The sequence below is a fragment of the Lepidochelys kempii genome, chromosome 2 (genome assembly GCF_965140285.1).
Source record: "Lepidochelys kempii isolate rLepKem1 chromosome 2, rLepKem1.hap1, whole genome shotgun sequence".
Lineage (NCBI taxonomy): Eukaryota > Metazoa > Chordata > Testudines > Cheloniidae > Lepidochelys > Lepidochelys kempii.
In genome coordinates this window covers 3,690,762-3,712,943 of record NC_136381.1, presented here as the reverse complement: position 1 = coordinate 3,712,943, position 22,182 = coordinate 3,690,762, and the positions used below count along the sequence as shown (strand labels likewise).

The 22,182-nt window shown below is 45.3% G+C and overlaps 1 protein-coding gene across 3 annotated transcripts in view; it reads left to right on the top strand.

Moving 5' to 3' along the window:
* Positions 1–22,182, top strand: part of ARHGAP39 (Rho GTPase activating protein 39) — a 421,649-nt gene that overhangs the window by 108,314 nt on the left and 291,153 nt on the right. For all 3 annotated transcript variants that reach the window (XM_073329927.2, XM_073329928.2, XM_073329926.2), the window contains exon 2: positions 21,319–21,753. In XM_073329927.2, coding sequence (XP_073186028.1) covers positions 21,319–21,753 — 435 coding nt within the window. The remainder of the gene's footprint in view (positions 1–21,318; positions 21,754–22,182) is intronic.

The following is a 22,182-nucleotide window of genomic DNA, read 5'->3' as shown; positions in this document are numbered from 1 at the left end:
TTTCTTAAAGGAAACTAAACTACCCGGGACCAGGTTCGGCTTGTAAAGCAAGCTTATAGGCAAATCTTGCATTTGATCTTTCAATATTTCTAATAAGTACATCAGTTTGTATCTGAAGATACTGAAGGACAAAAAATCCTCTAGGATCTGCCTGGCAGAGCTCTGTTGTGGTCTGTTTTTATATGTTTTTGACTCCCAAGCTCCTGCCCATAGACTGCAGAATAAAGTTCAGAACTGCTGTACAAATGAGCCACGTGTATGACTGTAATTTACTAGTGGGGAAACGTAGATGCTCTGGACAAGGGGTCAGCAACCTTTGAGAAGTGGTGTGCCGAGTCTTCATTTATTCACTTTAATTTAAGGTTTCGCATGCCAGTAATACATTTTAACATTTTTAGAAGGTCTCTCTATAAGTCTATGTATTATATAACTAAACTATTGTCGTATGTTGTCAAGGTTCCTTCCCCACTCTGAACTCTAGGGTATAGATGTGATGGGAGCTGCCCAAGTAAGAGCTCCACACCCAAACCTCCTGCCCCATGAAAGACCCCCCCTAAGCTTATTCTTACCAGCTTAGGTTAAAAGCTGCCACCACCAAAGTGTTACACAAAGAACAGGGGAAGGGCCCACTTGGAAACGTCTCCCCCACAAAATATCCCCCCCAAGCACTACACCCCCTTTCTTGGGGAAGGCTTGATAAAAATCCTCACCAATTTGCATAGGTTAATACAGACCCAAACCCTTGGATCTTAAGAACAATGAAAAAAGCAATTAGGTTCTTTAAAAAGAATTTTAATTAAAGAAAAAGTAAAAGAATTACCTCTGTGAAATCAGGATGGTAAATACCTTACAGGGTAATCAGATTCAAAACACAGAGAATCCCTCTAGGCAAAACCTTAAGTTACAAAAAGACACAAACAGGAATATACATTCCATTCAGCACAACTTATTTTATCAGCCATTTAAACAAAACAATCTAACGCATATCTAACTAGATTACTTATTAACCCTTTACAGGAGTTCTGACCTGCATTCCTGCTCTGGTCCCGGCAAAAACAACACACAGAAAGAGGACCCTTTGTTCCCCCCCTCCAGCTTTGAAAGTATCTCGTCTCCTCATTGGTCATTTTGGTCAGGTGCCAGCAAGATTATCTTAGCTTGTTAACCCTTTACACGTGAAAGGGTTTTTCCTCTGGCCAGGAGGGATTTAAAGGTGTTTACCCTTCCCTTTATATTTGTGACATATGTAAAGTAAACAAGGTTTTCAAAATGTTTAAGAAACTTCATTTAAAATTAAATTAAAATGCTGATCTTATGCCGCCGGCCCGCTCAGCCCGCTGCCAACCTGGGGTTCTGTTCACCTTGGCTGGCAGCAGGCTGAACGGGACCTGTGGCTGGGATCCCGGCTGGCAAGGGGTCGGTAGCCAGAACCCCAGACCGGCAGTGGTCTGTGTGTGTTGGGGTGTAGGGTCTGGCCAGGAGCTAGAATGAGGGAGGGGGCTCAGGGTTGGGGCAGGAGGTTTGGGTGTGGAGCTCTTACCTGGGCAGCTCCCATTTGGTGCGAGGAGTGCAGGCAGAAATGTGGGGGTGTGTGTGTGTGTGCAGGAGCTCCCGTTTGGTGCTCAGGGTGGGGGTGAGAATGTGTGGGGGGTGCAAGAGTCAGAGCATGGGGTGTGCGGAGGCTGGGTATGTGTGGGGGGTGCTGGAGTAAAGGCTGGGGTTGGGGGGGGGTGCAGGGGTCAGGGCAGGAGGCTGGGGGTGTGCAGGAGTCAGGGCAGGGGGCGGGGAGGGTGTGAGGGGGATCAGGGCAGAGGGCTGGGGGTGTGGGTGTAGGCTAGGGTCGTGGGGGTGCCCAGAGCGGCTCAAGGTAGGGGGTTGGAGGGATATGCCCTGATTTTCCCCCCATCCCCCCACCTCTTCTCCGCCTCCTCCCCGGAGCAGTGAGCGCGCTGCGACTCCGCTTCTACCCCTCCCTCGCAAGGGGCATCGGCTGATCAGCGGCAGGGAGGGAGAGGACGAGGGGCAGGAGCCCAGCAGTCTGGGGGAAGAGGCAGGGGAAGGGGGAGCTTGCCTGCCCTGCAGCAGCAGCCAGCAGGACCAAGCATCTTCACCCTGCCCAGGGGGTGGGGTGGGGTGGGTGGAGAAGAGCGGGCCGGGGTGGGCAGGATTTTTCATGGCACGCTGCTGCCTGCCAGAGTCCCGGCCTGGTTAAGCAGCGGGGTGAGCGGGGCCGTCAGCTGGGACCCAGCAGGCAGCAGTGTGCCATTAAAAATCAGCTCGCTTGCCGTCTTTGGCACGTGTGCCATAGGTTGCCGACCCCTGCTCTGGACAGTGTGATTCCACCCTTAAATGAGCTGAGTACAGAGGTTAATAATCTTAATAGCTACAAAAAGAAAAGGAGTACTTGTGGCACCTTAGAGACTAACCAATCACAAGTACTCCTTTTCTTTTTGTGAATACAGACTAACACGGCTGTTGCTCTGAATGGCTACAAAAGCCTTAGTGGGATAAATGAAGAATGGGCCTGAGCTGCAAAATTCAGATGAGGTGCTGAGCAAAGTTTAGGGTGCTTTGGATTTGGGGTTTCAGTTTAGGGCCACCCAGAAGAGGCTAAACATTTTCAAGAGGGAGAGCATCATGTCCTTGAATCTGAAAACATTTCTATTTCTTTTGCCTATGAATCTCATGAATTCCATGTGTAACAATGATGCTTTCAAGAACATGAAGCCAAACTTGCCAGAAGGCTTAATTTTTCATACTAATGCTGAATTATAGAGTACCCTGATGGACTATAACAGTATGGCCTGTCACTTTAAGGGCTGGGGGGCTTTTGGGCCAGCCAGCCCTCTTCTGAGGCAGAGCTGCTTTACAAACATGTGTGGGCCTAATAGAGGGGATTATTGGCCCTCTCTGGGAAAAGATTGGCTGATTGTCTGGTGAGCACCTGCTTCCTATAAAGGTTGAAAGAGCTCCATTAAAGTGGAGAGCTAATGGAAGCAGAGTTATTCTGTATTGGGGGGCTTTCAGGTAAAGGGCCTTTTGGACTGGAGAAGATCTGCCAGGACTGTGGAATGAAGACTCTCAGGAACTAAGAACTATCATAAACCTCACTGTCTCCTGCTCCAAGTGCAAGGCATATTTCTTTGACCATGTCTTCTCTAACAAATGGATAGCAATGTGTATTAAACCGAACGCTACCAAAACAAGATATGATCCACTGCCTGCACTTCTCCTGCAGGTGAACAGACTGATGGTGTAGTGTTTAATGCTTCCTTGGCTGGGGACACAGGCAAGCAGCATACAGACCGGAAAACTTTGCCAGGGAAATATGGAACAATAAACTACACTAGTGTGTATGCATAAAATAAATCTCAAATCCAACTTTAAAAGCATGGCCCTATTGACCTAGGGGTGGTATGAACACATGTCTGGAAGATCTTACGGTAACAGGTGATAGGTGACGGGTGGGGAAGGGAGATATGATCAAATCATGAACATAAATTTTACATACATCAATCTTCTTTTGCTCATTTATAAAAATGCCAGCTACCCCTCAAACCATTGTTAAGATGGTTTAAACTCCATTGACTTCACTGACAATTGCTGATCTCACCCTGTTATAAATCAGCATAAGTGAATCACTGCACTTGAGACAGTCTGACATTCATTGCATAGGAGCTAAATGGGCAAATTGCTCTTTTTTGGGAAGTAGCTAAAGCCCAAAAGGGGATTTTCATGTCTAGATCATAATTCCTTTGTGGGAATATACAGACTTATTCAGAGGAGCTTACTCCACAGCTTCATTATACTTGTCTGATTAAGAACCTAATAGTTTAACTTTTGGGACTAGCTAGTAGCACAGCTCAGTGAATAACTATGGAAGAATCTCACTACAAGGAGTGGAGAAGGTCAAACATGCTGCTGTTTGAATTGATTGCAATCAAGTTATGAAAAGGGGCAGGAATAAGCTAAAATAATACTGCAGAAGAAAATAAAAGGAGACTCTGCAGTGGTGTCGCTATACTGGGGGACTATGTCAGTACAAGTCTAGGGAGATACCCAGTAGTAGTGCTAATCCTGGTAATGTAAAAAGGTTTTAATGGAAATGTACCCGGATACCGCTACAATGGGGACTGTCATGGCAGTCCCCAACTTCAGTGCTGGATCGTTGCCACAGTTAGCATGTGAGATTACATGTGGATAATTCTTGGGAGCTGTTGGAGACTCCATAATGTCCTTGTGACAGATTTCATTTAGGACTTGGACACATTCACCCCTCTGGGTCATAGAATCATAGAATATCAGGGTTGGAAGGGACCTCAGGAGGTCATCTAGTCCAACCCCCTGCTCAAAGCAGGACCAATCCCCAACTAAATCATCCCAGCCAGGGTCCAACATTGTTCATTCCCTTTGCCTCAGCTTTTGTTTACCTTCAAAGCTTTGCAAAACATTTGGAATTTTCAATGTCTTGTGTTTATATTCAAACTTGTTTCAATGTTCCTTTGCACCGAACCTGTTCAGATTAATTTTCACATAAAGGAATATGGCCTTAATCAGGGGAAGTTTAGAGAAATAATTACACAAATAAGGAGTTTACTGCATAGAAAAAAGTGAAGGCAATATGAAAATTATCACTGTCCATGTTGCCAACATAATCCTCCAGGTCAGTCCATTTTCTTTTAAAAGTGGTATCCAAAGTGCCAAGGTCACAAGCTCATGTAAAAAATACCTGTATAACTTTATTAAAATAAACCATTATTTTTGCAATAAATCTTGGGCTGCTTTAGTTGTCGCTGTTGCACATTTCTAATTTCGTAGCAGCAGTGGGATTAGAACTCAAATCCTCTGTCTTTAAAAGTACAGGTCCCTTCCCCCTGAGCTGCAGAGCCATCTATATTAACATATGGCGCATGAGACACTGCTGATCAGTTACAGCTCCATCCAGGAGCAATGGCATGTGCATGCTAGTTCATTTGCAGTATGTTACATCTTGGGTTTCCTAACAGGTTGCATAATGGGGTTAACTACACCACTTCTGTTCTTTCTTAAGTAAACCTTTGCATCTATGCTGACAAGCAGGCTAAACATGTCAATTTCAGTCTGTGCTTTGACAGCTGTGACATTAAGATCTCCATTTTCAGCAGTTAGAGATGGAAGGGTCCCCAACCAGAACCACAGATCTCCCCTTCCCTCAGGAAGGAAGTTCTAAGAACTGGATGCAAACTCTGTGGCTCAAGCTCTTTTAATTTTAATACAAAACCTGAGGATCTTCATTACCTAGCACCCATGCTTATACATTATCTGCCCTTGATTTGATCATAGCAGATACTGTATAGCAATAATACTTGCTTTGTTAAAGCTCTTTCCAGGCATTATGTCACATCCTCATACCAGCCTGCTAAGCTAAGTATTACCCCCATTTTACAGATGATGGTCTAAATCTGAGGTAGTCTGTGATTTCCCAAAGGCCACAGAAGGAGACATGTCAGAGCTGAGATTAGAACTTGGAGCCTCCTGACTCCCAAGATCTCAAGGATGAGGTCTAGATCTATAACTAAGATCTTGGGACCCATAATGGCCTAGGAGGATAAAATCCAGCATATGACTGCCAGCCATTCCCAAATAATTACTACCTAGCAGAGGGAGTGAAAAAACTCAACCCCTTCTGACATTGCTGGTATCTGTAGTAATTTCAGCAAGGGAAAGGCTTCAGTGAAAGTGCTGACAAAGCAAGAGATGGACTCCTTTTTTTTTTTTTTAAACCCATCATAGGAAACAAATTGTGTATCAAAGTGAATCTCAGCTGTATACTGGTCTTGCTGAGTCTTTGGTTATTCCTGTCAAATTAAAAGCAACAAGCAGAAGGCTTTCATTGTGGATGGCTCTTGCTTGCTATATGTATTAATGCCCTTCCCCTTTGAGGAGAAGGGGATTTGAGTTTGTTTACAATGTCAAGGAGAAGGTTAGGGGGCTTACGCTGTTCTGTGAAGATTAGGCATTATGTAATGATCCCAGTCTGAATCAACAGGATTTGTTATCACATGAAGGGTATTATGAAGCTGTCAGTAGAAGTTAATAGACGTTATTTTGCTTGGTTAAGGGTGGTCTGTTTATATTGCACTATCAATAGCAATGAAATAGACATCACGTTCTGATGGGAAGCAGCTTCTTAAATGTCACATTATAAAATAGAGGAGCAAAACTTTTCTTTGTAGAGTGAATGAGTTGGCAGACACACACCTCAGACGTTAGTTGTAAGATTCTTGCTGGCTTGTTTTTATAAACCTTGGGTTTGATAGAACTTAGTTGAACTTTATATTTGCATGAAAACACCGCAAAACTCCAAAACACTGAGAGTTTCTATAGAGAGGTTGAGACCAGTTGGTGCTGCCATTCCAAAATCTCTTCCTGGCTACTCTTCAAGACAGCTAAGATGCAAATGCCCTATTTATGAACAGACAGTACTCCCAAAGGAAGGCATGCAGCATTGTAGAAATATCTACTCTGTTTAGGTCAAATACTTTCAAGCACAGAAAGTGAGGGACTCCTATTCGGGTAAAAAAAGAGTTCAAATTTTCATTGAGTAGCCCAGTATTGCATGAAATTCATTCTTAAAACAGATTTCAGAGGAACAGCCATGTTAGTCTGTATTCGCAAAAAGAAAAGGAGTACTTGTGGCACCTTAGAGACTAACCAATTTATTTGAGCATGAGCTTTCGTGAGCTACAGCTCACTTCATCGGATGCATGCCGTGGAAACTGTAGCAGACTTTATATATACACAGAGAATATGAAAAAATACCTCCTCCCACCCCACTGTCCAGCTGGTAATAGCTTATCTAAAGTGATCACCAGGTGGGCCATTTCCAGCACAAATCCAGGTTTTCTCACCCTCCACCCCCCCACACAGATTCACTCTCCTGCTGGTGATAGCCCATCCAAAGTGACAACTCTTTACACAATGTGCATGATAATAAAGTTGGGCCATTTCCTGCACAAATCCAGGTTCTCTCACCCCCCTCCCAAAAACCACACACACAAACTCACTATCCTGCTGGTAATAGCTCATCCAAAGTGACCATTCTCCCTACAATGTGCATAATTAAGGTGGGCCATTTCCAGCACAAATCCAGGTTTTCTCACATCCCCCCCACCCCCATACACACACAAACTCACTCTCCTGCTGGTAAAACCCCTTCAAAACTGACCACTCTCCAAGTTTAAATCCAAGTTAAACCAGAACATCTGGGGGGGGGGGGGGGTAGGAAAAAACAAGAGGAAATAGGCTACCTTGCATAATGACTTAGCCACTCCCAGTCTCTATTTAAGCCTAAATTAATAGTATCCAATTTGCAAATGAATTCCAATTCAGCAGTGTCTCGCTGGAGTCTGGATTTGAAGTTTTTTTGTTTTAAGATAGCGACCTTCATGTCTGTGATTGCGTGACCAGAGAGATTGAAGTGTTCTCCGACTGGTTTATGAATGTTATAATTCTTGACATCTGATTTGTGTCCATTTATTCTTTTACGTAGAGACTGTCCAGTTTGACCAATGTACATGGCAGAGGGGCATTGCTGGCACATGATGGCATATATCACATTGGTGGATGTGCAGGTATATGAGCCTCTGATAGTGTGGCTGATGTTATTAGGCCCTGTGATGGTGTCCCCTGAATAGATATGTGGGCACAATTGGCAACGGGCTTTGTTGCATTCTTAAAACAGAGACCGACATTAAAAGAGGGAGTCCCAGAGAATGGTTAACATCCCTTAGTAGATGCATATTCAGAGAGTGAATGCCTGGATTTTACAGTGAAAGATACTGAAGGGTATATATACTGCAACACAAGTTAGGAAGTTCCTGTTCAATGTCAAATTTCACTGAAAAATGGTGAAATCACATCCAAAAATATGACCCTTCCCATAGTTTATTTTGTGAGTTAACAGTAAACTCTGTTCAGCTGGATATAGATAAGACCACAGTCCACTCTGTTCTGTATGCAGATGGATGCTCATTAGTCATGACGACATGGATCTTCCGTACCATTGTCCGTTTTGAGGTCTGTACTTTGATGGTTCTATGATGATTTCAAAGTTTCCCCAGATAATAGTTCATTGGATTGATGTGGTTAAGGCACATCAGTTTCATAGGCCATGGCACACAAGAAAATGATGTGGCTGCTATCCTTGCCACCCGTCCACGTGGATCAAGCGTCTGTTTGGCAGCTGGGTGAACTAGAGGCGGCCTTTCGGTGAAATTGAATGAGACTCAAAGCAACAACCTTCAGGATTGAAGTAGAGTGCCTTAACTCTTCAGCCACTGCAGCTCTGTGGTGATTTGCATGCTGGTTAATCCAATGGGAGTCTGAGTCATTGGTCATTACAGATAAGCCTGAGGAAGACTTGAATTTTCTTAGAGTAGGGGGTGGTAAGACTCAGGGTTTTGTTTTCTAAACCCCTTTCTAGTTCTTTGTGTAAACTATACTGTGCTGCACATATAGAAAGCAGAGTCCTTTTTGTGGGTGTTAACCAGTGCAATCATTTTTTAAATCCAAGGTGACAGTGCAGAGCATTTCTCTCCTGCTAATGAGCAGTTGAAGTAGCTGATACTGAGGTGAAGCACTGAGTTTCCCTTAACCCAGCCAGTCATTAACTGGGAAATAGCTTTTCTGTTTTAAGTATCCAATGTTTTCTGTGCAAGACTGGTGCAGAAGAGCTTTGCCTTTCAAGGGGCCATCCTCATCAGTGGGCCACAATGTACTGAAAGCTACAGTAGGTGGATCCACTGGATTGCTCTTGGGGCACTAGTTGGTTGAGCTGCTCCTGGTGATGGATAAAGAACAGGTGTCCATGCTGATAGTTATCTGCTGCCTTCAGTACTGTGCATGCTTGCAGAAGTGGATGAGTTAGCTTCCAGACAAGAGATCCCAAAGTGTGCAGGGTTGGGTAATTGCTCTCCTGCCCCAAGGACTTTCATGTGTGGGGTACGTTGGGATTCTCTCCTGTCACCCCTCCTGTTAAATGTTAGAGAAGAGATGGGTGAAAATGCTTTCTGGATGCTGCTGATGCTCAATTCTACATCTCTTGCGTTTATCCAGCATGGAGAATACAGTTGAATGTCTTTGAATGCCTAAAACTGGGGGATGGATGCAAAGAAGCTGACAAGAATCCATCTGAGCCTGAGGGGGTGTTGGGAGGGTGGGGTATAGCAACTGGAATATTTGTCTGAGTGATGAACCTCTGAGCATATTCTTCTGCTATTTGTTACCAGTGTTCAGAATTTGGGAGCCTGATTAGATCCCCATCTGCTCTGATGTAATCAGATTTTGGGGATATGGGCAGCTTTCTCCCATCTGCTTCCTGCTTGGAGATCACAAACTCTTCTAGCATGTGGATCTTGCTGCTACAGTTGCCAACTTTCTAATTGCACAAAACGGAACACCCTTGACTTGCCCCTGCCCCACCCATTCTCTGAGGCCCCTCCCCCCGCTCACTCCATCCCCTCTCCATCTGTCGCTTGCTCTCCTCCACCCTCAATCACTTTCACGGGGCTGGGGCAGGGGATTGGGGTGCGGGAGGGGAGAGGGGTACAGGCTCTGGGAAGGAGTTTGGGTGCAGGAGGGAGCTGGGGTGCAGGATGGGGTTTGGGATGTGGGCTCTGGCCGGGCGGCACTTACTTCAGGTGGCTTCCAGAAGTGGCTTGGGCTGCACTGGCTTGTCTGTTGGGTCCTGGGATAGAGTTCAAGCTGTTGGTTTTTACCGGTAAAGCTGTAGAAGGCGTGGGACCTACCTGAGACTTCCCCTCTCCCTGTCAGTTCAGCTACAGTTGATTCAGGGGAGGCACTCAAGCTGGAGTTTTTGTAGTACATAGGGGGGTCTGCTGGTAGAGCAGGGGAATCTACATAAGGTCCCTAATCTTTGAAACAGACTCTCCTACGCCAGTTTGAAAAAGCATGGTTTAAAAGTCTGAGTAAGTGGGTTTAGAGCATTCTCACTGATGTGGTAGTAGGCAGAGGGCTCCATGCACAGGGGCCATTGTAGAGGGAAACCTGAAGATGAGTGAAAAGAATATGGGGTGAGATGCAATGGAGTGGCAGGAAGGGGGTGGGCATTAATAAAAAGTGAGCAGAGACACAGGCATGAATGGAGCTGTGCAGAGCCTGTCAAACAATGTAAAAACAAAAAGCAGGGCTTGCTAGTTCATGTGTTCGAAGAAATAAACTAGAGCTATGCCTTACCTTGGATACAGCACTGATTTCTTTTGAGTACTTAGCGACCAGTTATTTTATAACCCCCAAATTGTGTTAGGTGCTTCACAGAAGGTTTAGAAAGACATGGCCTCTTCCAGAAAGATTCGTTCCAAATTAATGGTGTGACACAATGAGCAAACCTGTTGCACCAGTACTGCATGTGCTGGATGGCTGTCTATTGGCTCCTGGGTGGAGATTAGTTTTGGGAGGGGAGGGAGAAGAGTTGCAGGAGGCCAGGAATTAGAGTAGCATGATGATACGGTTATTCTCACTGCAGGTGGCTGAATGGTTCCATACGTGGCTTTTTTAGTTCGGTGGGCAGGTGAGAAGCAGGACTTTATTCCTAGTTCCTGTAGGTTTTTAAATCTATTGCATGCATGTTCTGCACTCGATGCCTGTGCTTTGTTTAATAATAAGGTGTTACATTTTGCACAAGTATATACATTTAGAATTAACCAGCAACTTCTACTGGCACTGAAAAGTAGCATTTTTTTGGTAACTCTCATCACAGCTCTTGATTTTCTTGTCACTTTCTGCTCTGGCTACTCTAGCTCCTGTATCCTCTTGCTTAAGTTTTGTATAGTTTAATGAAATTTATGTGTGTAAACGTGGTTGCAACCAATGAATTTATTATTGGAGGAGGAGACCTGGGTGATTTAACAGATTTTTTTTTTTTGCCATTATCTTGGGAGTTCTTTGATATTATTCTGGTAGCATTTCACAGTGGGTAGAGGATAGTGTTTTACTGCTGATGTTCAGCAATTCTGTGTCAATTCTGCTCATGTATTCATCAGCTTGAGCTTTCTAGGGTCTGACACGCCTAGGAACTACAATTTGTCTTGTAGCTAAAACCAATGTTTTATTGAAAACATTGCAGTGGAATAACGTGTGCAATTTGAAACGTGTGTAATAAACCAAATTGTCCTGCTTGGAGCCTGAATGTTTAACAAAGAATCAAATCAACACAGGTCTTTAATTTCTGAAAGAAATGAAAATGTAGTTGAAGCAGTCTTGCTTGGCAATACTGTAAAATGATGGTAGATATTGTAATCTTTAGGATAGTGTTAATTTCCTAGGTCAAAGATGACTAAAGTATGGCTTGCAGCTACTCTTTTATTTAATATGAAGCCATGGCCCATGCTGACCACTGGTCCCAGCATGCAGTGCTCCATGACTGGATGATTGATTGGCTGAGGAAGTAGTATTTAATGATGGCACCTGTAATTTCAAAGTGTGGGGGTAGAAAGGCACGTAGAGAGCCAAGTAATTTTATTCCAAAAATGACTTAAAAAAATATTAGAGAAACAAAAACTGGTGGGTCAAATCTTAGTTCTCTTGTAATGATAATTCAAGCACATTGTTTTAGTTGGGGTGGGATTCTTGCCATACCTTAGAGGACACCATAATTACAACCAGAAAAACTATCACAATTAGCTGACCTATTAAAGAAAGGAAAAGAGAAAAATAAAACAAAACATAAGCAGTAAACAGTGTTTACTTCTGTTACAATCTTCGTCTCTCTGGAGAGCTGTCACAGATGACCCCTTTGCCTGTGAGTCTACCCCAGTGTAGGACACTTCTCTAGGTAAGAGAAAACCGAAGTGTATATTTCCCCAAATCCAGTAAAATCATATTTTAATGTATCCTATATGTGCAAAGGAATCTTGTTTAAGGATTGATTTGTTTGGTTTATCATGGATAATTTACCTCTGCTGATTTATTAACTGTTTAGGTTATCTTAAGCCCTATAAAGCTAAAGAAAATATTTTATCTCGGTCACTTAAAAAAAAGAAAAAAAAAAAGAAAAAAAGGCTATTCGAGTGGTCTTGAAACAGGCAAATTAATTAACATTAAGAATGTAAAATTCAAATTAAATCCCAGTATTTCTCTCTGTTCATTAAGGTTAGCTAATGTTGGCTCTTCAGGAATATGTTTTAACAATCTGCTGTTTAACAGGATAGGCTCTTAGTACCTTGGATGCCAATAGCACTTCAATATCCCATTCAAATTATTTCAAGGAAAAAATTAGGTCTAATCCTTGGCAGTGCTTTTGCAAACGCCATTTCACCAGTGATGCTGAGGTCAATGATGTCGTCAGGTTGCAGAAGCAGTGCTGCGGTGGTACTCATTCAGCCACTCCATCCCTTGCTGGAGGGATGGAGAGAAACTTCTGGTCCCAGTTCCCACAGCAGGGACCTCATTCTGTTCCCTGCTAATCCTCCACTCCTCCTGCAGGGACTCTGGTCTCTCTTGGTTGGGCAGTCTCCCCTCCTTGTTATCCACACAGCCTATGAGTTGGTGCTGCCAGGAGTCAGGTTGTCGGTGGAGCACACCACATCACAACACCATTTGATACAGCCCACCATCCCTGTCTGTGCAGTGTGGGGTGGCCAGGGTGAATTTCAGTGACATTGTGACCATGCAGCCAGAGTGACACTCTGGACTGCTCTGGCAGCAGCCATGCTGTGATTAAAGCACCTAAGCGTTTCCTCTTTAGAAGGATATTAACTTGTGACAAGTGAACTCTTTTGTATGCAGGCTAGAGTGTGTTCTGTAGCTTGCCACACTGAGCAATCTGCTTGAGGCCCAAGAGGAAAATTACACTTGTAAGCAGACCCTGTTAAAAGAACTCCATCTTCTATGTGCTTATTACAGGCCTCTGCTGCAAAACAGTTCATTCTAAACAGAGCCTTGAATCAATGACCACTTTTGACCCTGTTTTGCTTTGATACCTATCTCACTATTTCCCCCCTAACCCTTGTTTATCAATAAATTCCAAACCAATTCACTGTAAAATACACTCGAGTACAAGCTCCTAGTGATTGGAATTAGTATATTTCATAATCACTGCCGTGTCACAAGGGATATCAAAAATTTCCCCAAACTTTAACTCTTGTACTCCACTGTAACAGGTATCTATGGGTGGTAAAATTATCTGTCAAGGTAACTTTTCCAGACAACTACTGATATTACTGAAATTGTTAGAGGCTGTTTATCAGAAGATGTGTGAGGTTTGAATTATTGCTAGCCATCTGACTAGATAAGAACAGCCATACTGGTTCAGACCAAAAGTCCATCTAGTCCAGTATCCTGTCTTCTGACAGCGGCCAATGCCAGGTGCCCCAGAAAGAATGAACAGAACAGGCAATCATCGAGTAATCCATCTCCTGCCGCCCACTCCCAGCTTCTGGCAAACAGAGGCTGGGGACACCATCCCTGCCCATCCTGGCTAATAGCCATTGAATGAGCTAGCTGGTGTAGCATTAGTGTAGCAATGCTGACTTGCTAGGTCTCCTTGATGGAGCTGTTCCAGTACCGGGCAATTGTGAATCAGCTGGAAGGCAGAGTTTGACACAGAAACTAAACACATTAGACACAGAAACTAAAAGCTCAGAGCTACCTCCTCTCATCTCTTAAAGGAGTAGTGGTGGTTTTTCTTAAACAGTTAATATTGATCCGTCACAATTTTTACCTGGATTTCACTAGCAATGTCAAACACGCGCCTAATCCTTCATTCTAGTTTAACAAACCTGTACAGGTTCTCTCACAGCTTCACAGTTGTCACTATGTTGCATGCCACAGCTGGGACTTCAAAGTAGCAGTGGAGACAAAACTGCTGCTCTGAAAGTGCTGGCCTCTGCCATAGGAGCCGAAGATTAGCTGTACAGGGCCTATGAAACATAACTGAGCATTTCTGATTCCCTCTAGGACAGAGCAGTGGTGTATTTACAAGAGTGACTCTCATAATTTTATACAATCCTCCTCATGCACCCAAGTGTCGGGGGAAAATTGACCCCTAATTACTGTGTGTGTGTGTGGGATAAGGCTCCATTTATTGCTGTAGGTAACCATGGGTGGTTGTTTCCTGACTTTCTGTTATGGTCGAGTAACAAAATAATTTGTTTCTGGGGAGACATGTCACTGCATCTGCGCTGAACACAGTAACCAGTGCCAGGACAATTAAAACTTGCAGGATATTTGATTCAAATAACTTCAAAGGTGGAACGGAGGGCCTGAAAGGCAGGGTATCCTTTCAGATCTCTAAAGTACACCCACTGCAGAGTTTCTACAGCAACAGGGCATAGTAGGCTTTAGCATTCTTTCAGCTTCTTGTATTTTTAATCCTGTATTCTTGGCGGGAGGTGAGAGAGGGTGTGCACATTTCAAATGCCATCTGACTGAAGCTTGTTCCTTTGTCTATCTGTATAGCTTGGATACAATCTTTTTGAAGTAAGTATTAACTCCATTAAGAAGTCTTTAAATTGAGTCTTGGGATAGAGTTGATTCTGATGCGTTTTCACCAAATAAGCCATAATTTTTAACAATGAGTGTTAGGGGGCTTATTCCTTCACCCACTTACTTCCCTGGTCCTTCTCGCATGAACAGAGAGCAACAATACCCGAAGTCCAAAGGTGCAAACAATTCGATGTTTATTGGGGTGAACTTCCAGCAAGCATGATTCCAGTTTCCTTCCTTAGTATCCTTCTTCCCAGCTCTGACACCACAGAGCCTTACACCTGTGTCCCTGTTCCCATTCCTACCCTTAGCCAAACATGATTCCAACTTCCTTACTCCCACTCCCTGTTCCCATTTCCCCCTTTAGCAAAACATGATTCCAATTTTCTTACCCCCATTCCCTGTTCCCATCTCACACACCCACATGCCCACCCCCACCCACACCCAGTCACTTCCTCATTGACTACAGATTATATAGTAAAACTTGAGTTCTGCTTAGCTATACCTTAACCAATCATTTTCCTGAAATTTAACTAACCAATCCTAACATATTGTAACATGATTATGTAACCAATTATATCCCACCACCTTAATTAGTTTACACCCAGCAAAATTAATTATACAGCAGACAGGAACAATCACAGAACCAGACAGAGATTATACAGACAAACAATAGCAAAGTGGGAACTATAATGACAAAACAATACAGAAGTGAGGATTTCACATCCCAGCTATTGATAAGTGAGTTCTTGCCAGACAGGATGCTATCAAACTAAGTTTCCTTTTACATTTTCTAGGCAGGTTTCAGAGGAACAGCCGTGTTAGTCTGTATTCGCAAAAAGTTAGTCTCTAAGGTGCCACAAGTACTCCTTTTCTATTTTCTAGGCACTTCCCTTTCTCTGGAGGTGATAGGAACTATCAGGACAGGATTGTATTCCTTACAGCCGAATAGCACCTTATTTCAGTGTGACTAGTTTGGAATGTGAGGATGTGACTGTTTGCTTCCCAGCTTATGGCTGCCTCTGTTGCTTAGCCAAAGGCCTAGCCTAAGAACAGGGCCTCAGACTGTCACAGTAAGAGAAGGCCCTTACACTGGCAGACAGTGATTTTGATTCTTTCTTTTATACCTCTATCACTAGCCAAGTGATAAGAATACACCTAAATTCTTAGAGTATAGGCCTTTACAGACAGGCCTGAATATCTATATCCTAACACGTGTAATTAACCATGGGAACAATTTACTGAGGGTCATAATGGATTCTCGATTACTGACCATTTTTAAATGCAGGATTGGATAGTTCGCCCTGTGGTTTGGTGAGGGGAGAGATCAAGGATGTTGCAAGAGAAGAGGTGGAATTGGATATAGCTCTGCTGGCTTTTTAATTAGCTTGCTGAGAAGTATGAAGTCTGTAGAGTGGATTGGATGCTAGGCCACTGATAACATCAAGAAATGGCTTAGCACTGGCTGGACTGTTGCATATGTTATGCTGGGAGTTGAATGTCCCTTTGGAAAGGAGAAGTTGACTCCTGGTAGAGTTTACAGATGCTCTTGACTTTCAGTAGTCGTGAGGAGCATGATCAGAGGCACAGGTCATCGATGGTTCAGATGTTTTGTCAGATCTTCCAGGGCTTCTGTTGTCTGGCAGGGCCAAATTTCTGGAGGGAGCATGCTACATGGGATGCAGGATTGATTTTTTTGCTGTTTCTCTTGGGTTGAGTAGAGCAGTTCCAGGTTGACAAGAGGACTTGCTCACTTCAGTGGTTCTATAGGGTGTGACTTTGCTCTTTGTCACCTCTCTAGACAGAAGCCTGATAAGATAGATGGGGCTTACACTGTGCTCTGCAGGCCAAGAGAGAGCTATTTCCAGAGTCAAAGGCCTTGCCCTGTGAATGTCCTGCCTCCCTAGTCCTTAGATATTCCAGTGGAGGGGCTGCTAACTCAGGCACCCTAGATGAGGTCATCTGTTGTGGCAGTAGATGGGGGGGGGGGGAAGCTACCCTTTCAAGTAGCTAAGAACCAAAGTGTATAGGGCCTTGTAGATCAGTGTCAACATCTTTACATTGCACCTGGGAGCAGATGGAATCAAATGCAGTTGAGAGCTGGGATTTTCATGCTCCATTCATCTCATGCTCCCAAGCAAGTGGACAGCCACACTTTGCACCAGCTGTCGCTTGTGTGTGACCTTGAAAGGTAGCCCTGTGCAGAGTACATGGTAATGAGTTAATCTGGAGGTCATAACAGCTTAGGCAGCAGCAAGAAGATTCATGTCTCAGAGAAATGATCACAGTTACCATATATGTGTGTTGGTGGTGGGGGAGGGGGGGTTGAGGAGGAGGGAGGGATTTCTCCCTATCCCCCCACATGGGAACATATAGGTCTTTTATTTTCAGTATCATAACTGTCAGCTTTGGAAAACGCCACCTGTATGGCATGACCGTGCCATCTGTCCAGAAAATGAGTAGCTCCAGTTTCTTCTATGAACTGAAGCAGACAACACGTGGTATCATTGGCATCCCTTCTCTATGCCAGTAAAATGCACTTTGGTGTGTATACCACATCTTCATTCTCATGTGGCACCTTGTAGAACACTGGCAACATTATGAAGTGCAACATAACACAGGGAGTCTGCTGCCTAATGATGATACTGTCTTTGCTGTTGTCGCATTGCACCCTGCAGTGATTACAAAGCTCTCTGCTTTTTTTTAATGTGTGAAGTAAGAAGACAGTAGCCTAGCCTGTCTGAATTCACCAGCATTGTTCTTTGCAAGCACTGTAAAATCAGCAACAGGGGCTGGAATGAGAGGAGAAAGGGATTCCAGAACACTCCTACAGCGCTGAAGGTTCCAGGTGATTGGTGCCATGACAGCTCCACCAGTGAAAAGATGTGTGGCTAAAGCATAGGATTGGGAGGTAGGGGCCTCTGGGTTCTCATCCCAGTAGACTGACTTGGTGTGACTGTGGGCAAGTCAAGTCACTTCAGCTGTCTGTGCCTCAGTTCCCCCTGTGAAATGCATATATTACTGATATTAGTCCCGCAGCTGAACTGGTTAATGCCAATCAGTCCCTTTCAGATGGTGCTGTAGGAATGTTGAGTATTACAACTGGGTCCAAAGTGACTGGCTCTTCTGCTTGTGGTCACGGTGGCTCTTTGTTTCAGCATAAGGTACTACGCTCAGCATGCTGCTGTTAATAAAAGACAAATGAGAAAATGTGGTGGTGAAAAGCTTCCCCCCACCCCCTCCTAGTTGCTCTCAACTCTTCAGAGATTCAAAACAGTGCACACTGTGCAGGAGGCTGAGATCACTATTGTGAAAAGAAAGGGGCTCCGTGCAGCCCCGCAGGGCTCATGGTCTCCTGGATTTGTTTGTCTCTAGGCCTGGTGGACATCATTGTGTAATGCTTGCTGTTCTCAGATCTTTATTATTTGGATGGATTGTTTTCCCCTTCGCCTCCCGCTTGTGGTCAATTGTGTTAAAGCAAGTGGCTGAAGTGAATGTACCTTGGCCATTGATCCGTTGTTTCATGAAGGGCTAATATATTGAGTTGTGCCAGTTGATTAATGGCCCTGGTAAATTAAAAGGCTGAGGAGAAAGCAGGAGAGCTGTAAAGTCTTAACTCTTTCTCCAAAGGCCGGGGAAATAATGATGTAAAGAAGGGGGGAAATTCCTTGTGGAGCAAAGAGATTTCCCAGCACGATGAGCCCGCTAATCCGCAGAATGCCAAGAGGAAGCTAAGTGCTCCAGTGTCGTGGTGGTGGTCTTGGTGTGCTCTGGCTTTTTCTCTCCAGAGACAGGGATTCCAATCCTGTCCTGGGTCACAGTTGGAGCTATTTTTACTATTTCTAATGGGCCAAATACAGACTTCCTCTTCTAGGCTGGGAAGAGTGTGATGTTTGTGCTCCCAAGCCCACCCACAATGTGGAGTTCACATTCCCTCAGCTCCTCTGTAGAGGGGTCCCGGGCTGCTGGGAAGTGCCTAGCATTTTGATGCATGCCCTTTCCCTCTTGTGCCCCTGGCATGGCAATCTGTGTGTATCGTCCAGGTGCTCCTGGGCTAGTCGGGTAGCAAATTCAAGATTGGGGTTGAAATTGTAGAGGGTCTGAATTTGCTCCCAGGTGTCTGCAGAAGTGATCTTCAGAGTCCTATCAGTATTTCTAGATCCCACTTCACAGGCTAGATGGAATCTATGGGGCTCTGGGGAAAAGTCCTGTCCTGGACAGGTTGACATGTATGTGTCTCCTTGGAGTGATGCTGACTGGGCTGGGGAGGAATGATCCTCTCTCCACAAATGATTTTAAACCCTTCCTTTCTCCTACATCAGCAAGGAAGCTTCTTTAGTGAGCAGGGTGAAACTGTTTTCTTGTTTGGTAGCTCAGCAGGCTACAAATAATAGTAGCTCACCTGGAGACTTGGGTGTCCAAATGTTTGGGGTTTTTCCGGCAGGGAGGGGGAAGGAGAAATGGTATGGGGCATAAATAGGCCATTTTCTGCTCAAGCTTTTTTTCTTTTCTACTGGATTTTGGCCTGTCTCTGCACAGTCAGGAGGAGTATCTGACACACATGGTGGGTCTGTCTACCCTGCAGCTGGAGTGGCTTGAGCCAGCCGCTGCATCCACACTGGTATTTTTAGCATGCCAGCTTGAGCCCTGCTAGCTGGAGTCTCTGTCTGGGCAGGGAGGTTCGCTCTGGGCTGCCGTGTAGACATACCCTAAAGAGCTACAGCAGAGGGAAGCATGCTAATCCCTTCCATGTATACACAATTCCCCTGTTGCGGTTGGTTAGTTCCTTTTCTGCATCCAGTTCTTGACACCTGGAGTCTGCTGCAGAATGACCCAAAGCAGGATTTGTGCCATGGTAGTCAGTTTCCTTTTGCAGCTGGGTCTGTATCAGTGCTTCTGAGCTGAAGTGCAGTTGTAGCTGATGCTAGCTCTTTGGGCACGTCCAGGAGAGTGGTGAATCAGGAAGCATGGCAGGTGGCCAACAGCATGTGCTGGAATCACCATGCATATCCGTTTCTCAAATGCAGCCACTGTTGCCGCATGCAGCCACCAGGGGCTTTTCTTGCAGGCAGAGCCTCTTTGGTAGTGATTGGGGGCGGGTAGGGGGTGGCGTGGGGGAGAGCAAAGCAGTGGCCCCTACCCCAGTGCTGCCAGCAGGGGCTGGGCCCTGCCACCTTCTGGAGCCACAAACACGGTAGGAGCACAGGGCCAGTGTGAGTTCCCCACCTTCCAGGTGGGACTCAGGCTTTGGGTTTCTGCCTCGGGTGGTTAGCAGCAGGCTCTGGCCTTGTGGTGGTGGGCTCCGTCCCCGAGATGCAGGGCTTCGGGCTCTGGCCCCGAGAATCCAGCCATGGGCTCACTCTCTGAATATTGCCCCTATCCTCTGCTGCCTCCTCAGCCTACCATTGCCCCTGGCTCCCTTCCTACCTCTCCATCCAGGGCTTAATTTGTCCTTGCTGGGGCTGAATAGGGCTGCTGTGAAAAGCGATATTAACAAATATCACTTTTTACCATAGCAGATTTACTAGCTAGAAAGTCGTCTTTTTTTTTTTTTAAATGGGGGGGGGGGAAATATGCAAAGCAACTTACTTATGTTTCTGTTCCGTTTAGGTCCAGTAAAGAATAGACTGCTTTGTTTAATATTGAGTCTGCAAAAAACCCCTACATAAATAAATACATATGCACGTACACATCTCCAAATCATTGTAATTTGTTTTTCTTAAGGTTGGTTAAGTATTTTAGGAAAAATTGTCAGAGCAGCCACCAGCAAGAGTTGGTGGCCGCACTCTGAGGCCACCCAAAAATTTGTAGTGGGAACTCCTATGTAGAGGGTGGGAGGTGAGAGAACTCATGGAGGCTTTGTGCTCAGGAGACTCAAAACTAGCATAGCAATGGGTGCGGGAAGTCAAGACAAAGATATGGATGCTGGCAGAGCTTTGCTGGAGCCCAGGACTGAAATAGCAGGGTGTGCTCTCGGTGGGGAGTGAGGGCAGCAGCTGACTTCTGGGGGGCTTAGGAATGGAGAGGTAAAAGGTGCTGAAGGTGAGCATCGAGATTCATTGGCATAGATGTATGCTACAGCTCTTAGTAGCATCATATCAGCCTCTGTCCAATGTTTAGCTCTCAGTTTTCATGAGTACTAAACGCCTTCTCACAAACACCAGTTAAGCTGAATGTTGTCTGAAAGTCTGCAGCAATCCTGCAAAAAGGGCTTCTAAGATTCCCCTGGAAATAGATAAATGGGGCCAAATCTGGTGCTCAGGACTGCCGTTGCTAGTTGCAGTGGTTCTGTATTTATAGAAAGTGGCTCCATTTCCAAATTATGTATGGTTGTTGCTGGACTCTGCTCTCTCTTAGCATCACCTTTTTATTCCTCTGTATTTCTTTACTATTTGAGAGTGCAACAGCATGCTAAGCATTTCTCAGCCCAGTCTCTGCCCTGAAGAGTTTAAAGAATCTGAATAGACAATGTACTAATGAGTGTAGTAGGGTGGTGGTTCAGGAAGCTAGAGGAAAAGGGTGTCGGTGCTAAAATGTAGCACATCTGGTTAGTGCTTGGATTTAAAAAAACATGACTTTTAGATGGTCATCAGATTAGCTCATTCCCCTCTGTGCTGTGAGCTTGGGATGGGGCAAGGCCTTTCAGAAGGTATGCATTTAAGGGAGATTCACTGGAATCCATCGCTTTGTATAGGGAATAGTGCAGGCTAGGGTTTGGGAAAACCTGACTCGCATCCCCTCCCAAGCAGCCTTTGCTCTCCACCCTGCCTCCCCAGCTGGTTCTGGGCAATTGCTACAGCTTTTTAATTGTCCCTCTTTGTTTTTCTCCCTCAGGCTGGAATGGGTGGAAATCATAGAGCCTCGAACGCGGGAGCGCATGTACGCCAACCTCATCACAGGGGAGTGTGTGTGGGATCCGCCCGCTGGGGTCCGCATAAAGCGCACCAACGAGAACCAGTGGTGGGAACTCTTTGACCCGAACACCTCACGCTTCTACTACTACAATGCCACCACCCAGCGGACCGTATGGCACCGGCCGCAGAACTGTGACATTATCCCGCTGGCCAAGCTACAGACCCTGAAGCAGAACACAGAGTCACCGAGGGCCTCCACAGAGAACAGCCCTGGGCGGAGCAGCAATGTCAGCAGGGAGGGCAGCACCAGCTCCTCCCTGGAGCAGGAGCTGGAAGGCAGCGAGAAGGTGCAAGATCAGACGAGGTCAAACCGTCAGTCAGCCCAGTTTGCTGTAGTGAAAGAAGAACCAGAAAGGTAAAGCAGAGCTCTCTCTATGCAGCATGTGACAGACTGATGGGTAGTGAAATACCCTCAAAATAGTGAAATACCCTCAGCCAGGGCAAAGCTGTAATGAACTTGTGCTGCAAGCAACAGATACTGTGTAACCCACTCCTTCCCTGATGAGCTGGGACTAGAGCCCCAGATGGTAGGCAGCAGGCTCTGGCCATGTACAGCCTGAGCTAGAGCAGTTGTGTCCAAACTTTTTTCCTCTTACATCCTCCCTGCCCCCCTTACCAGTAAGGGAACGTGTCCACGCCACCCTGGGCTGGGAGTGGGGTCAGGGACTGGGTGGTGCTCCCTCCCTGATCCCCTGTGGGGGCTGGCCTGCACTCTGCCTCCACCCTTAATATTCCTCCACGCCCTCCTAATGGGGACTCCCCACACACACACACACTTTGTGGG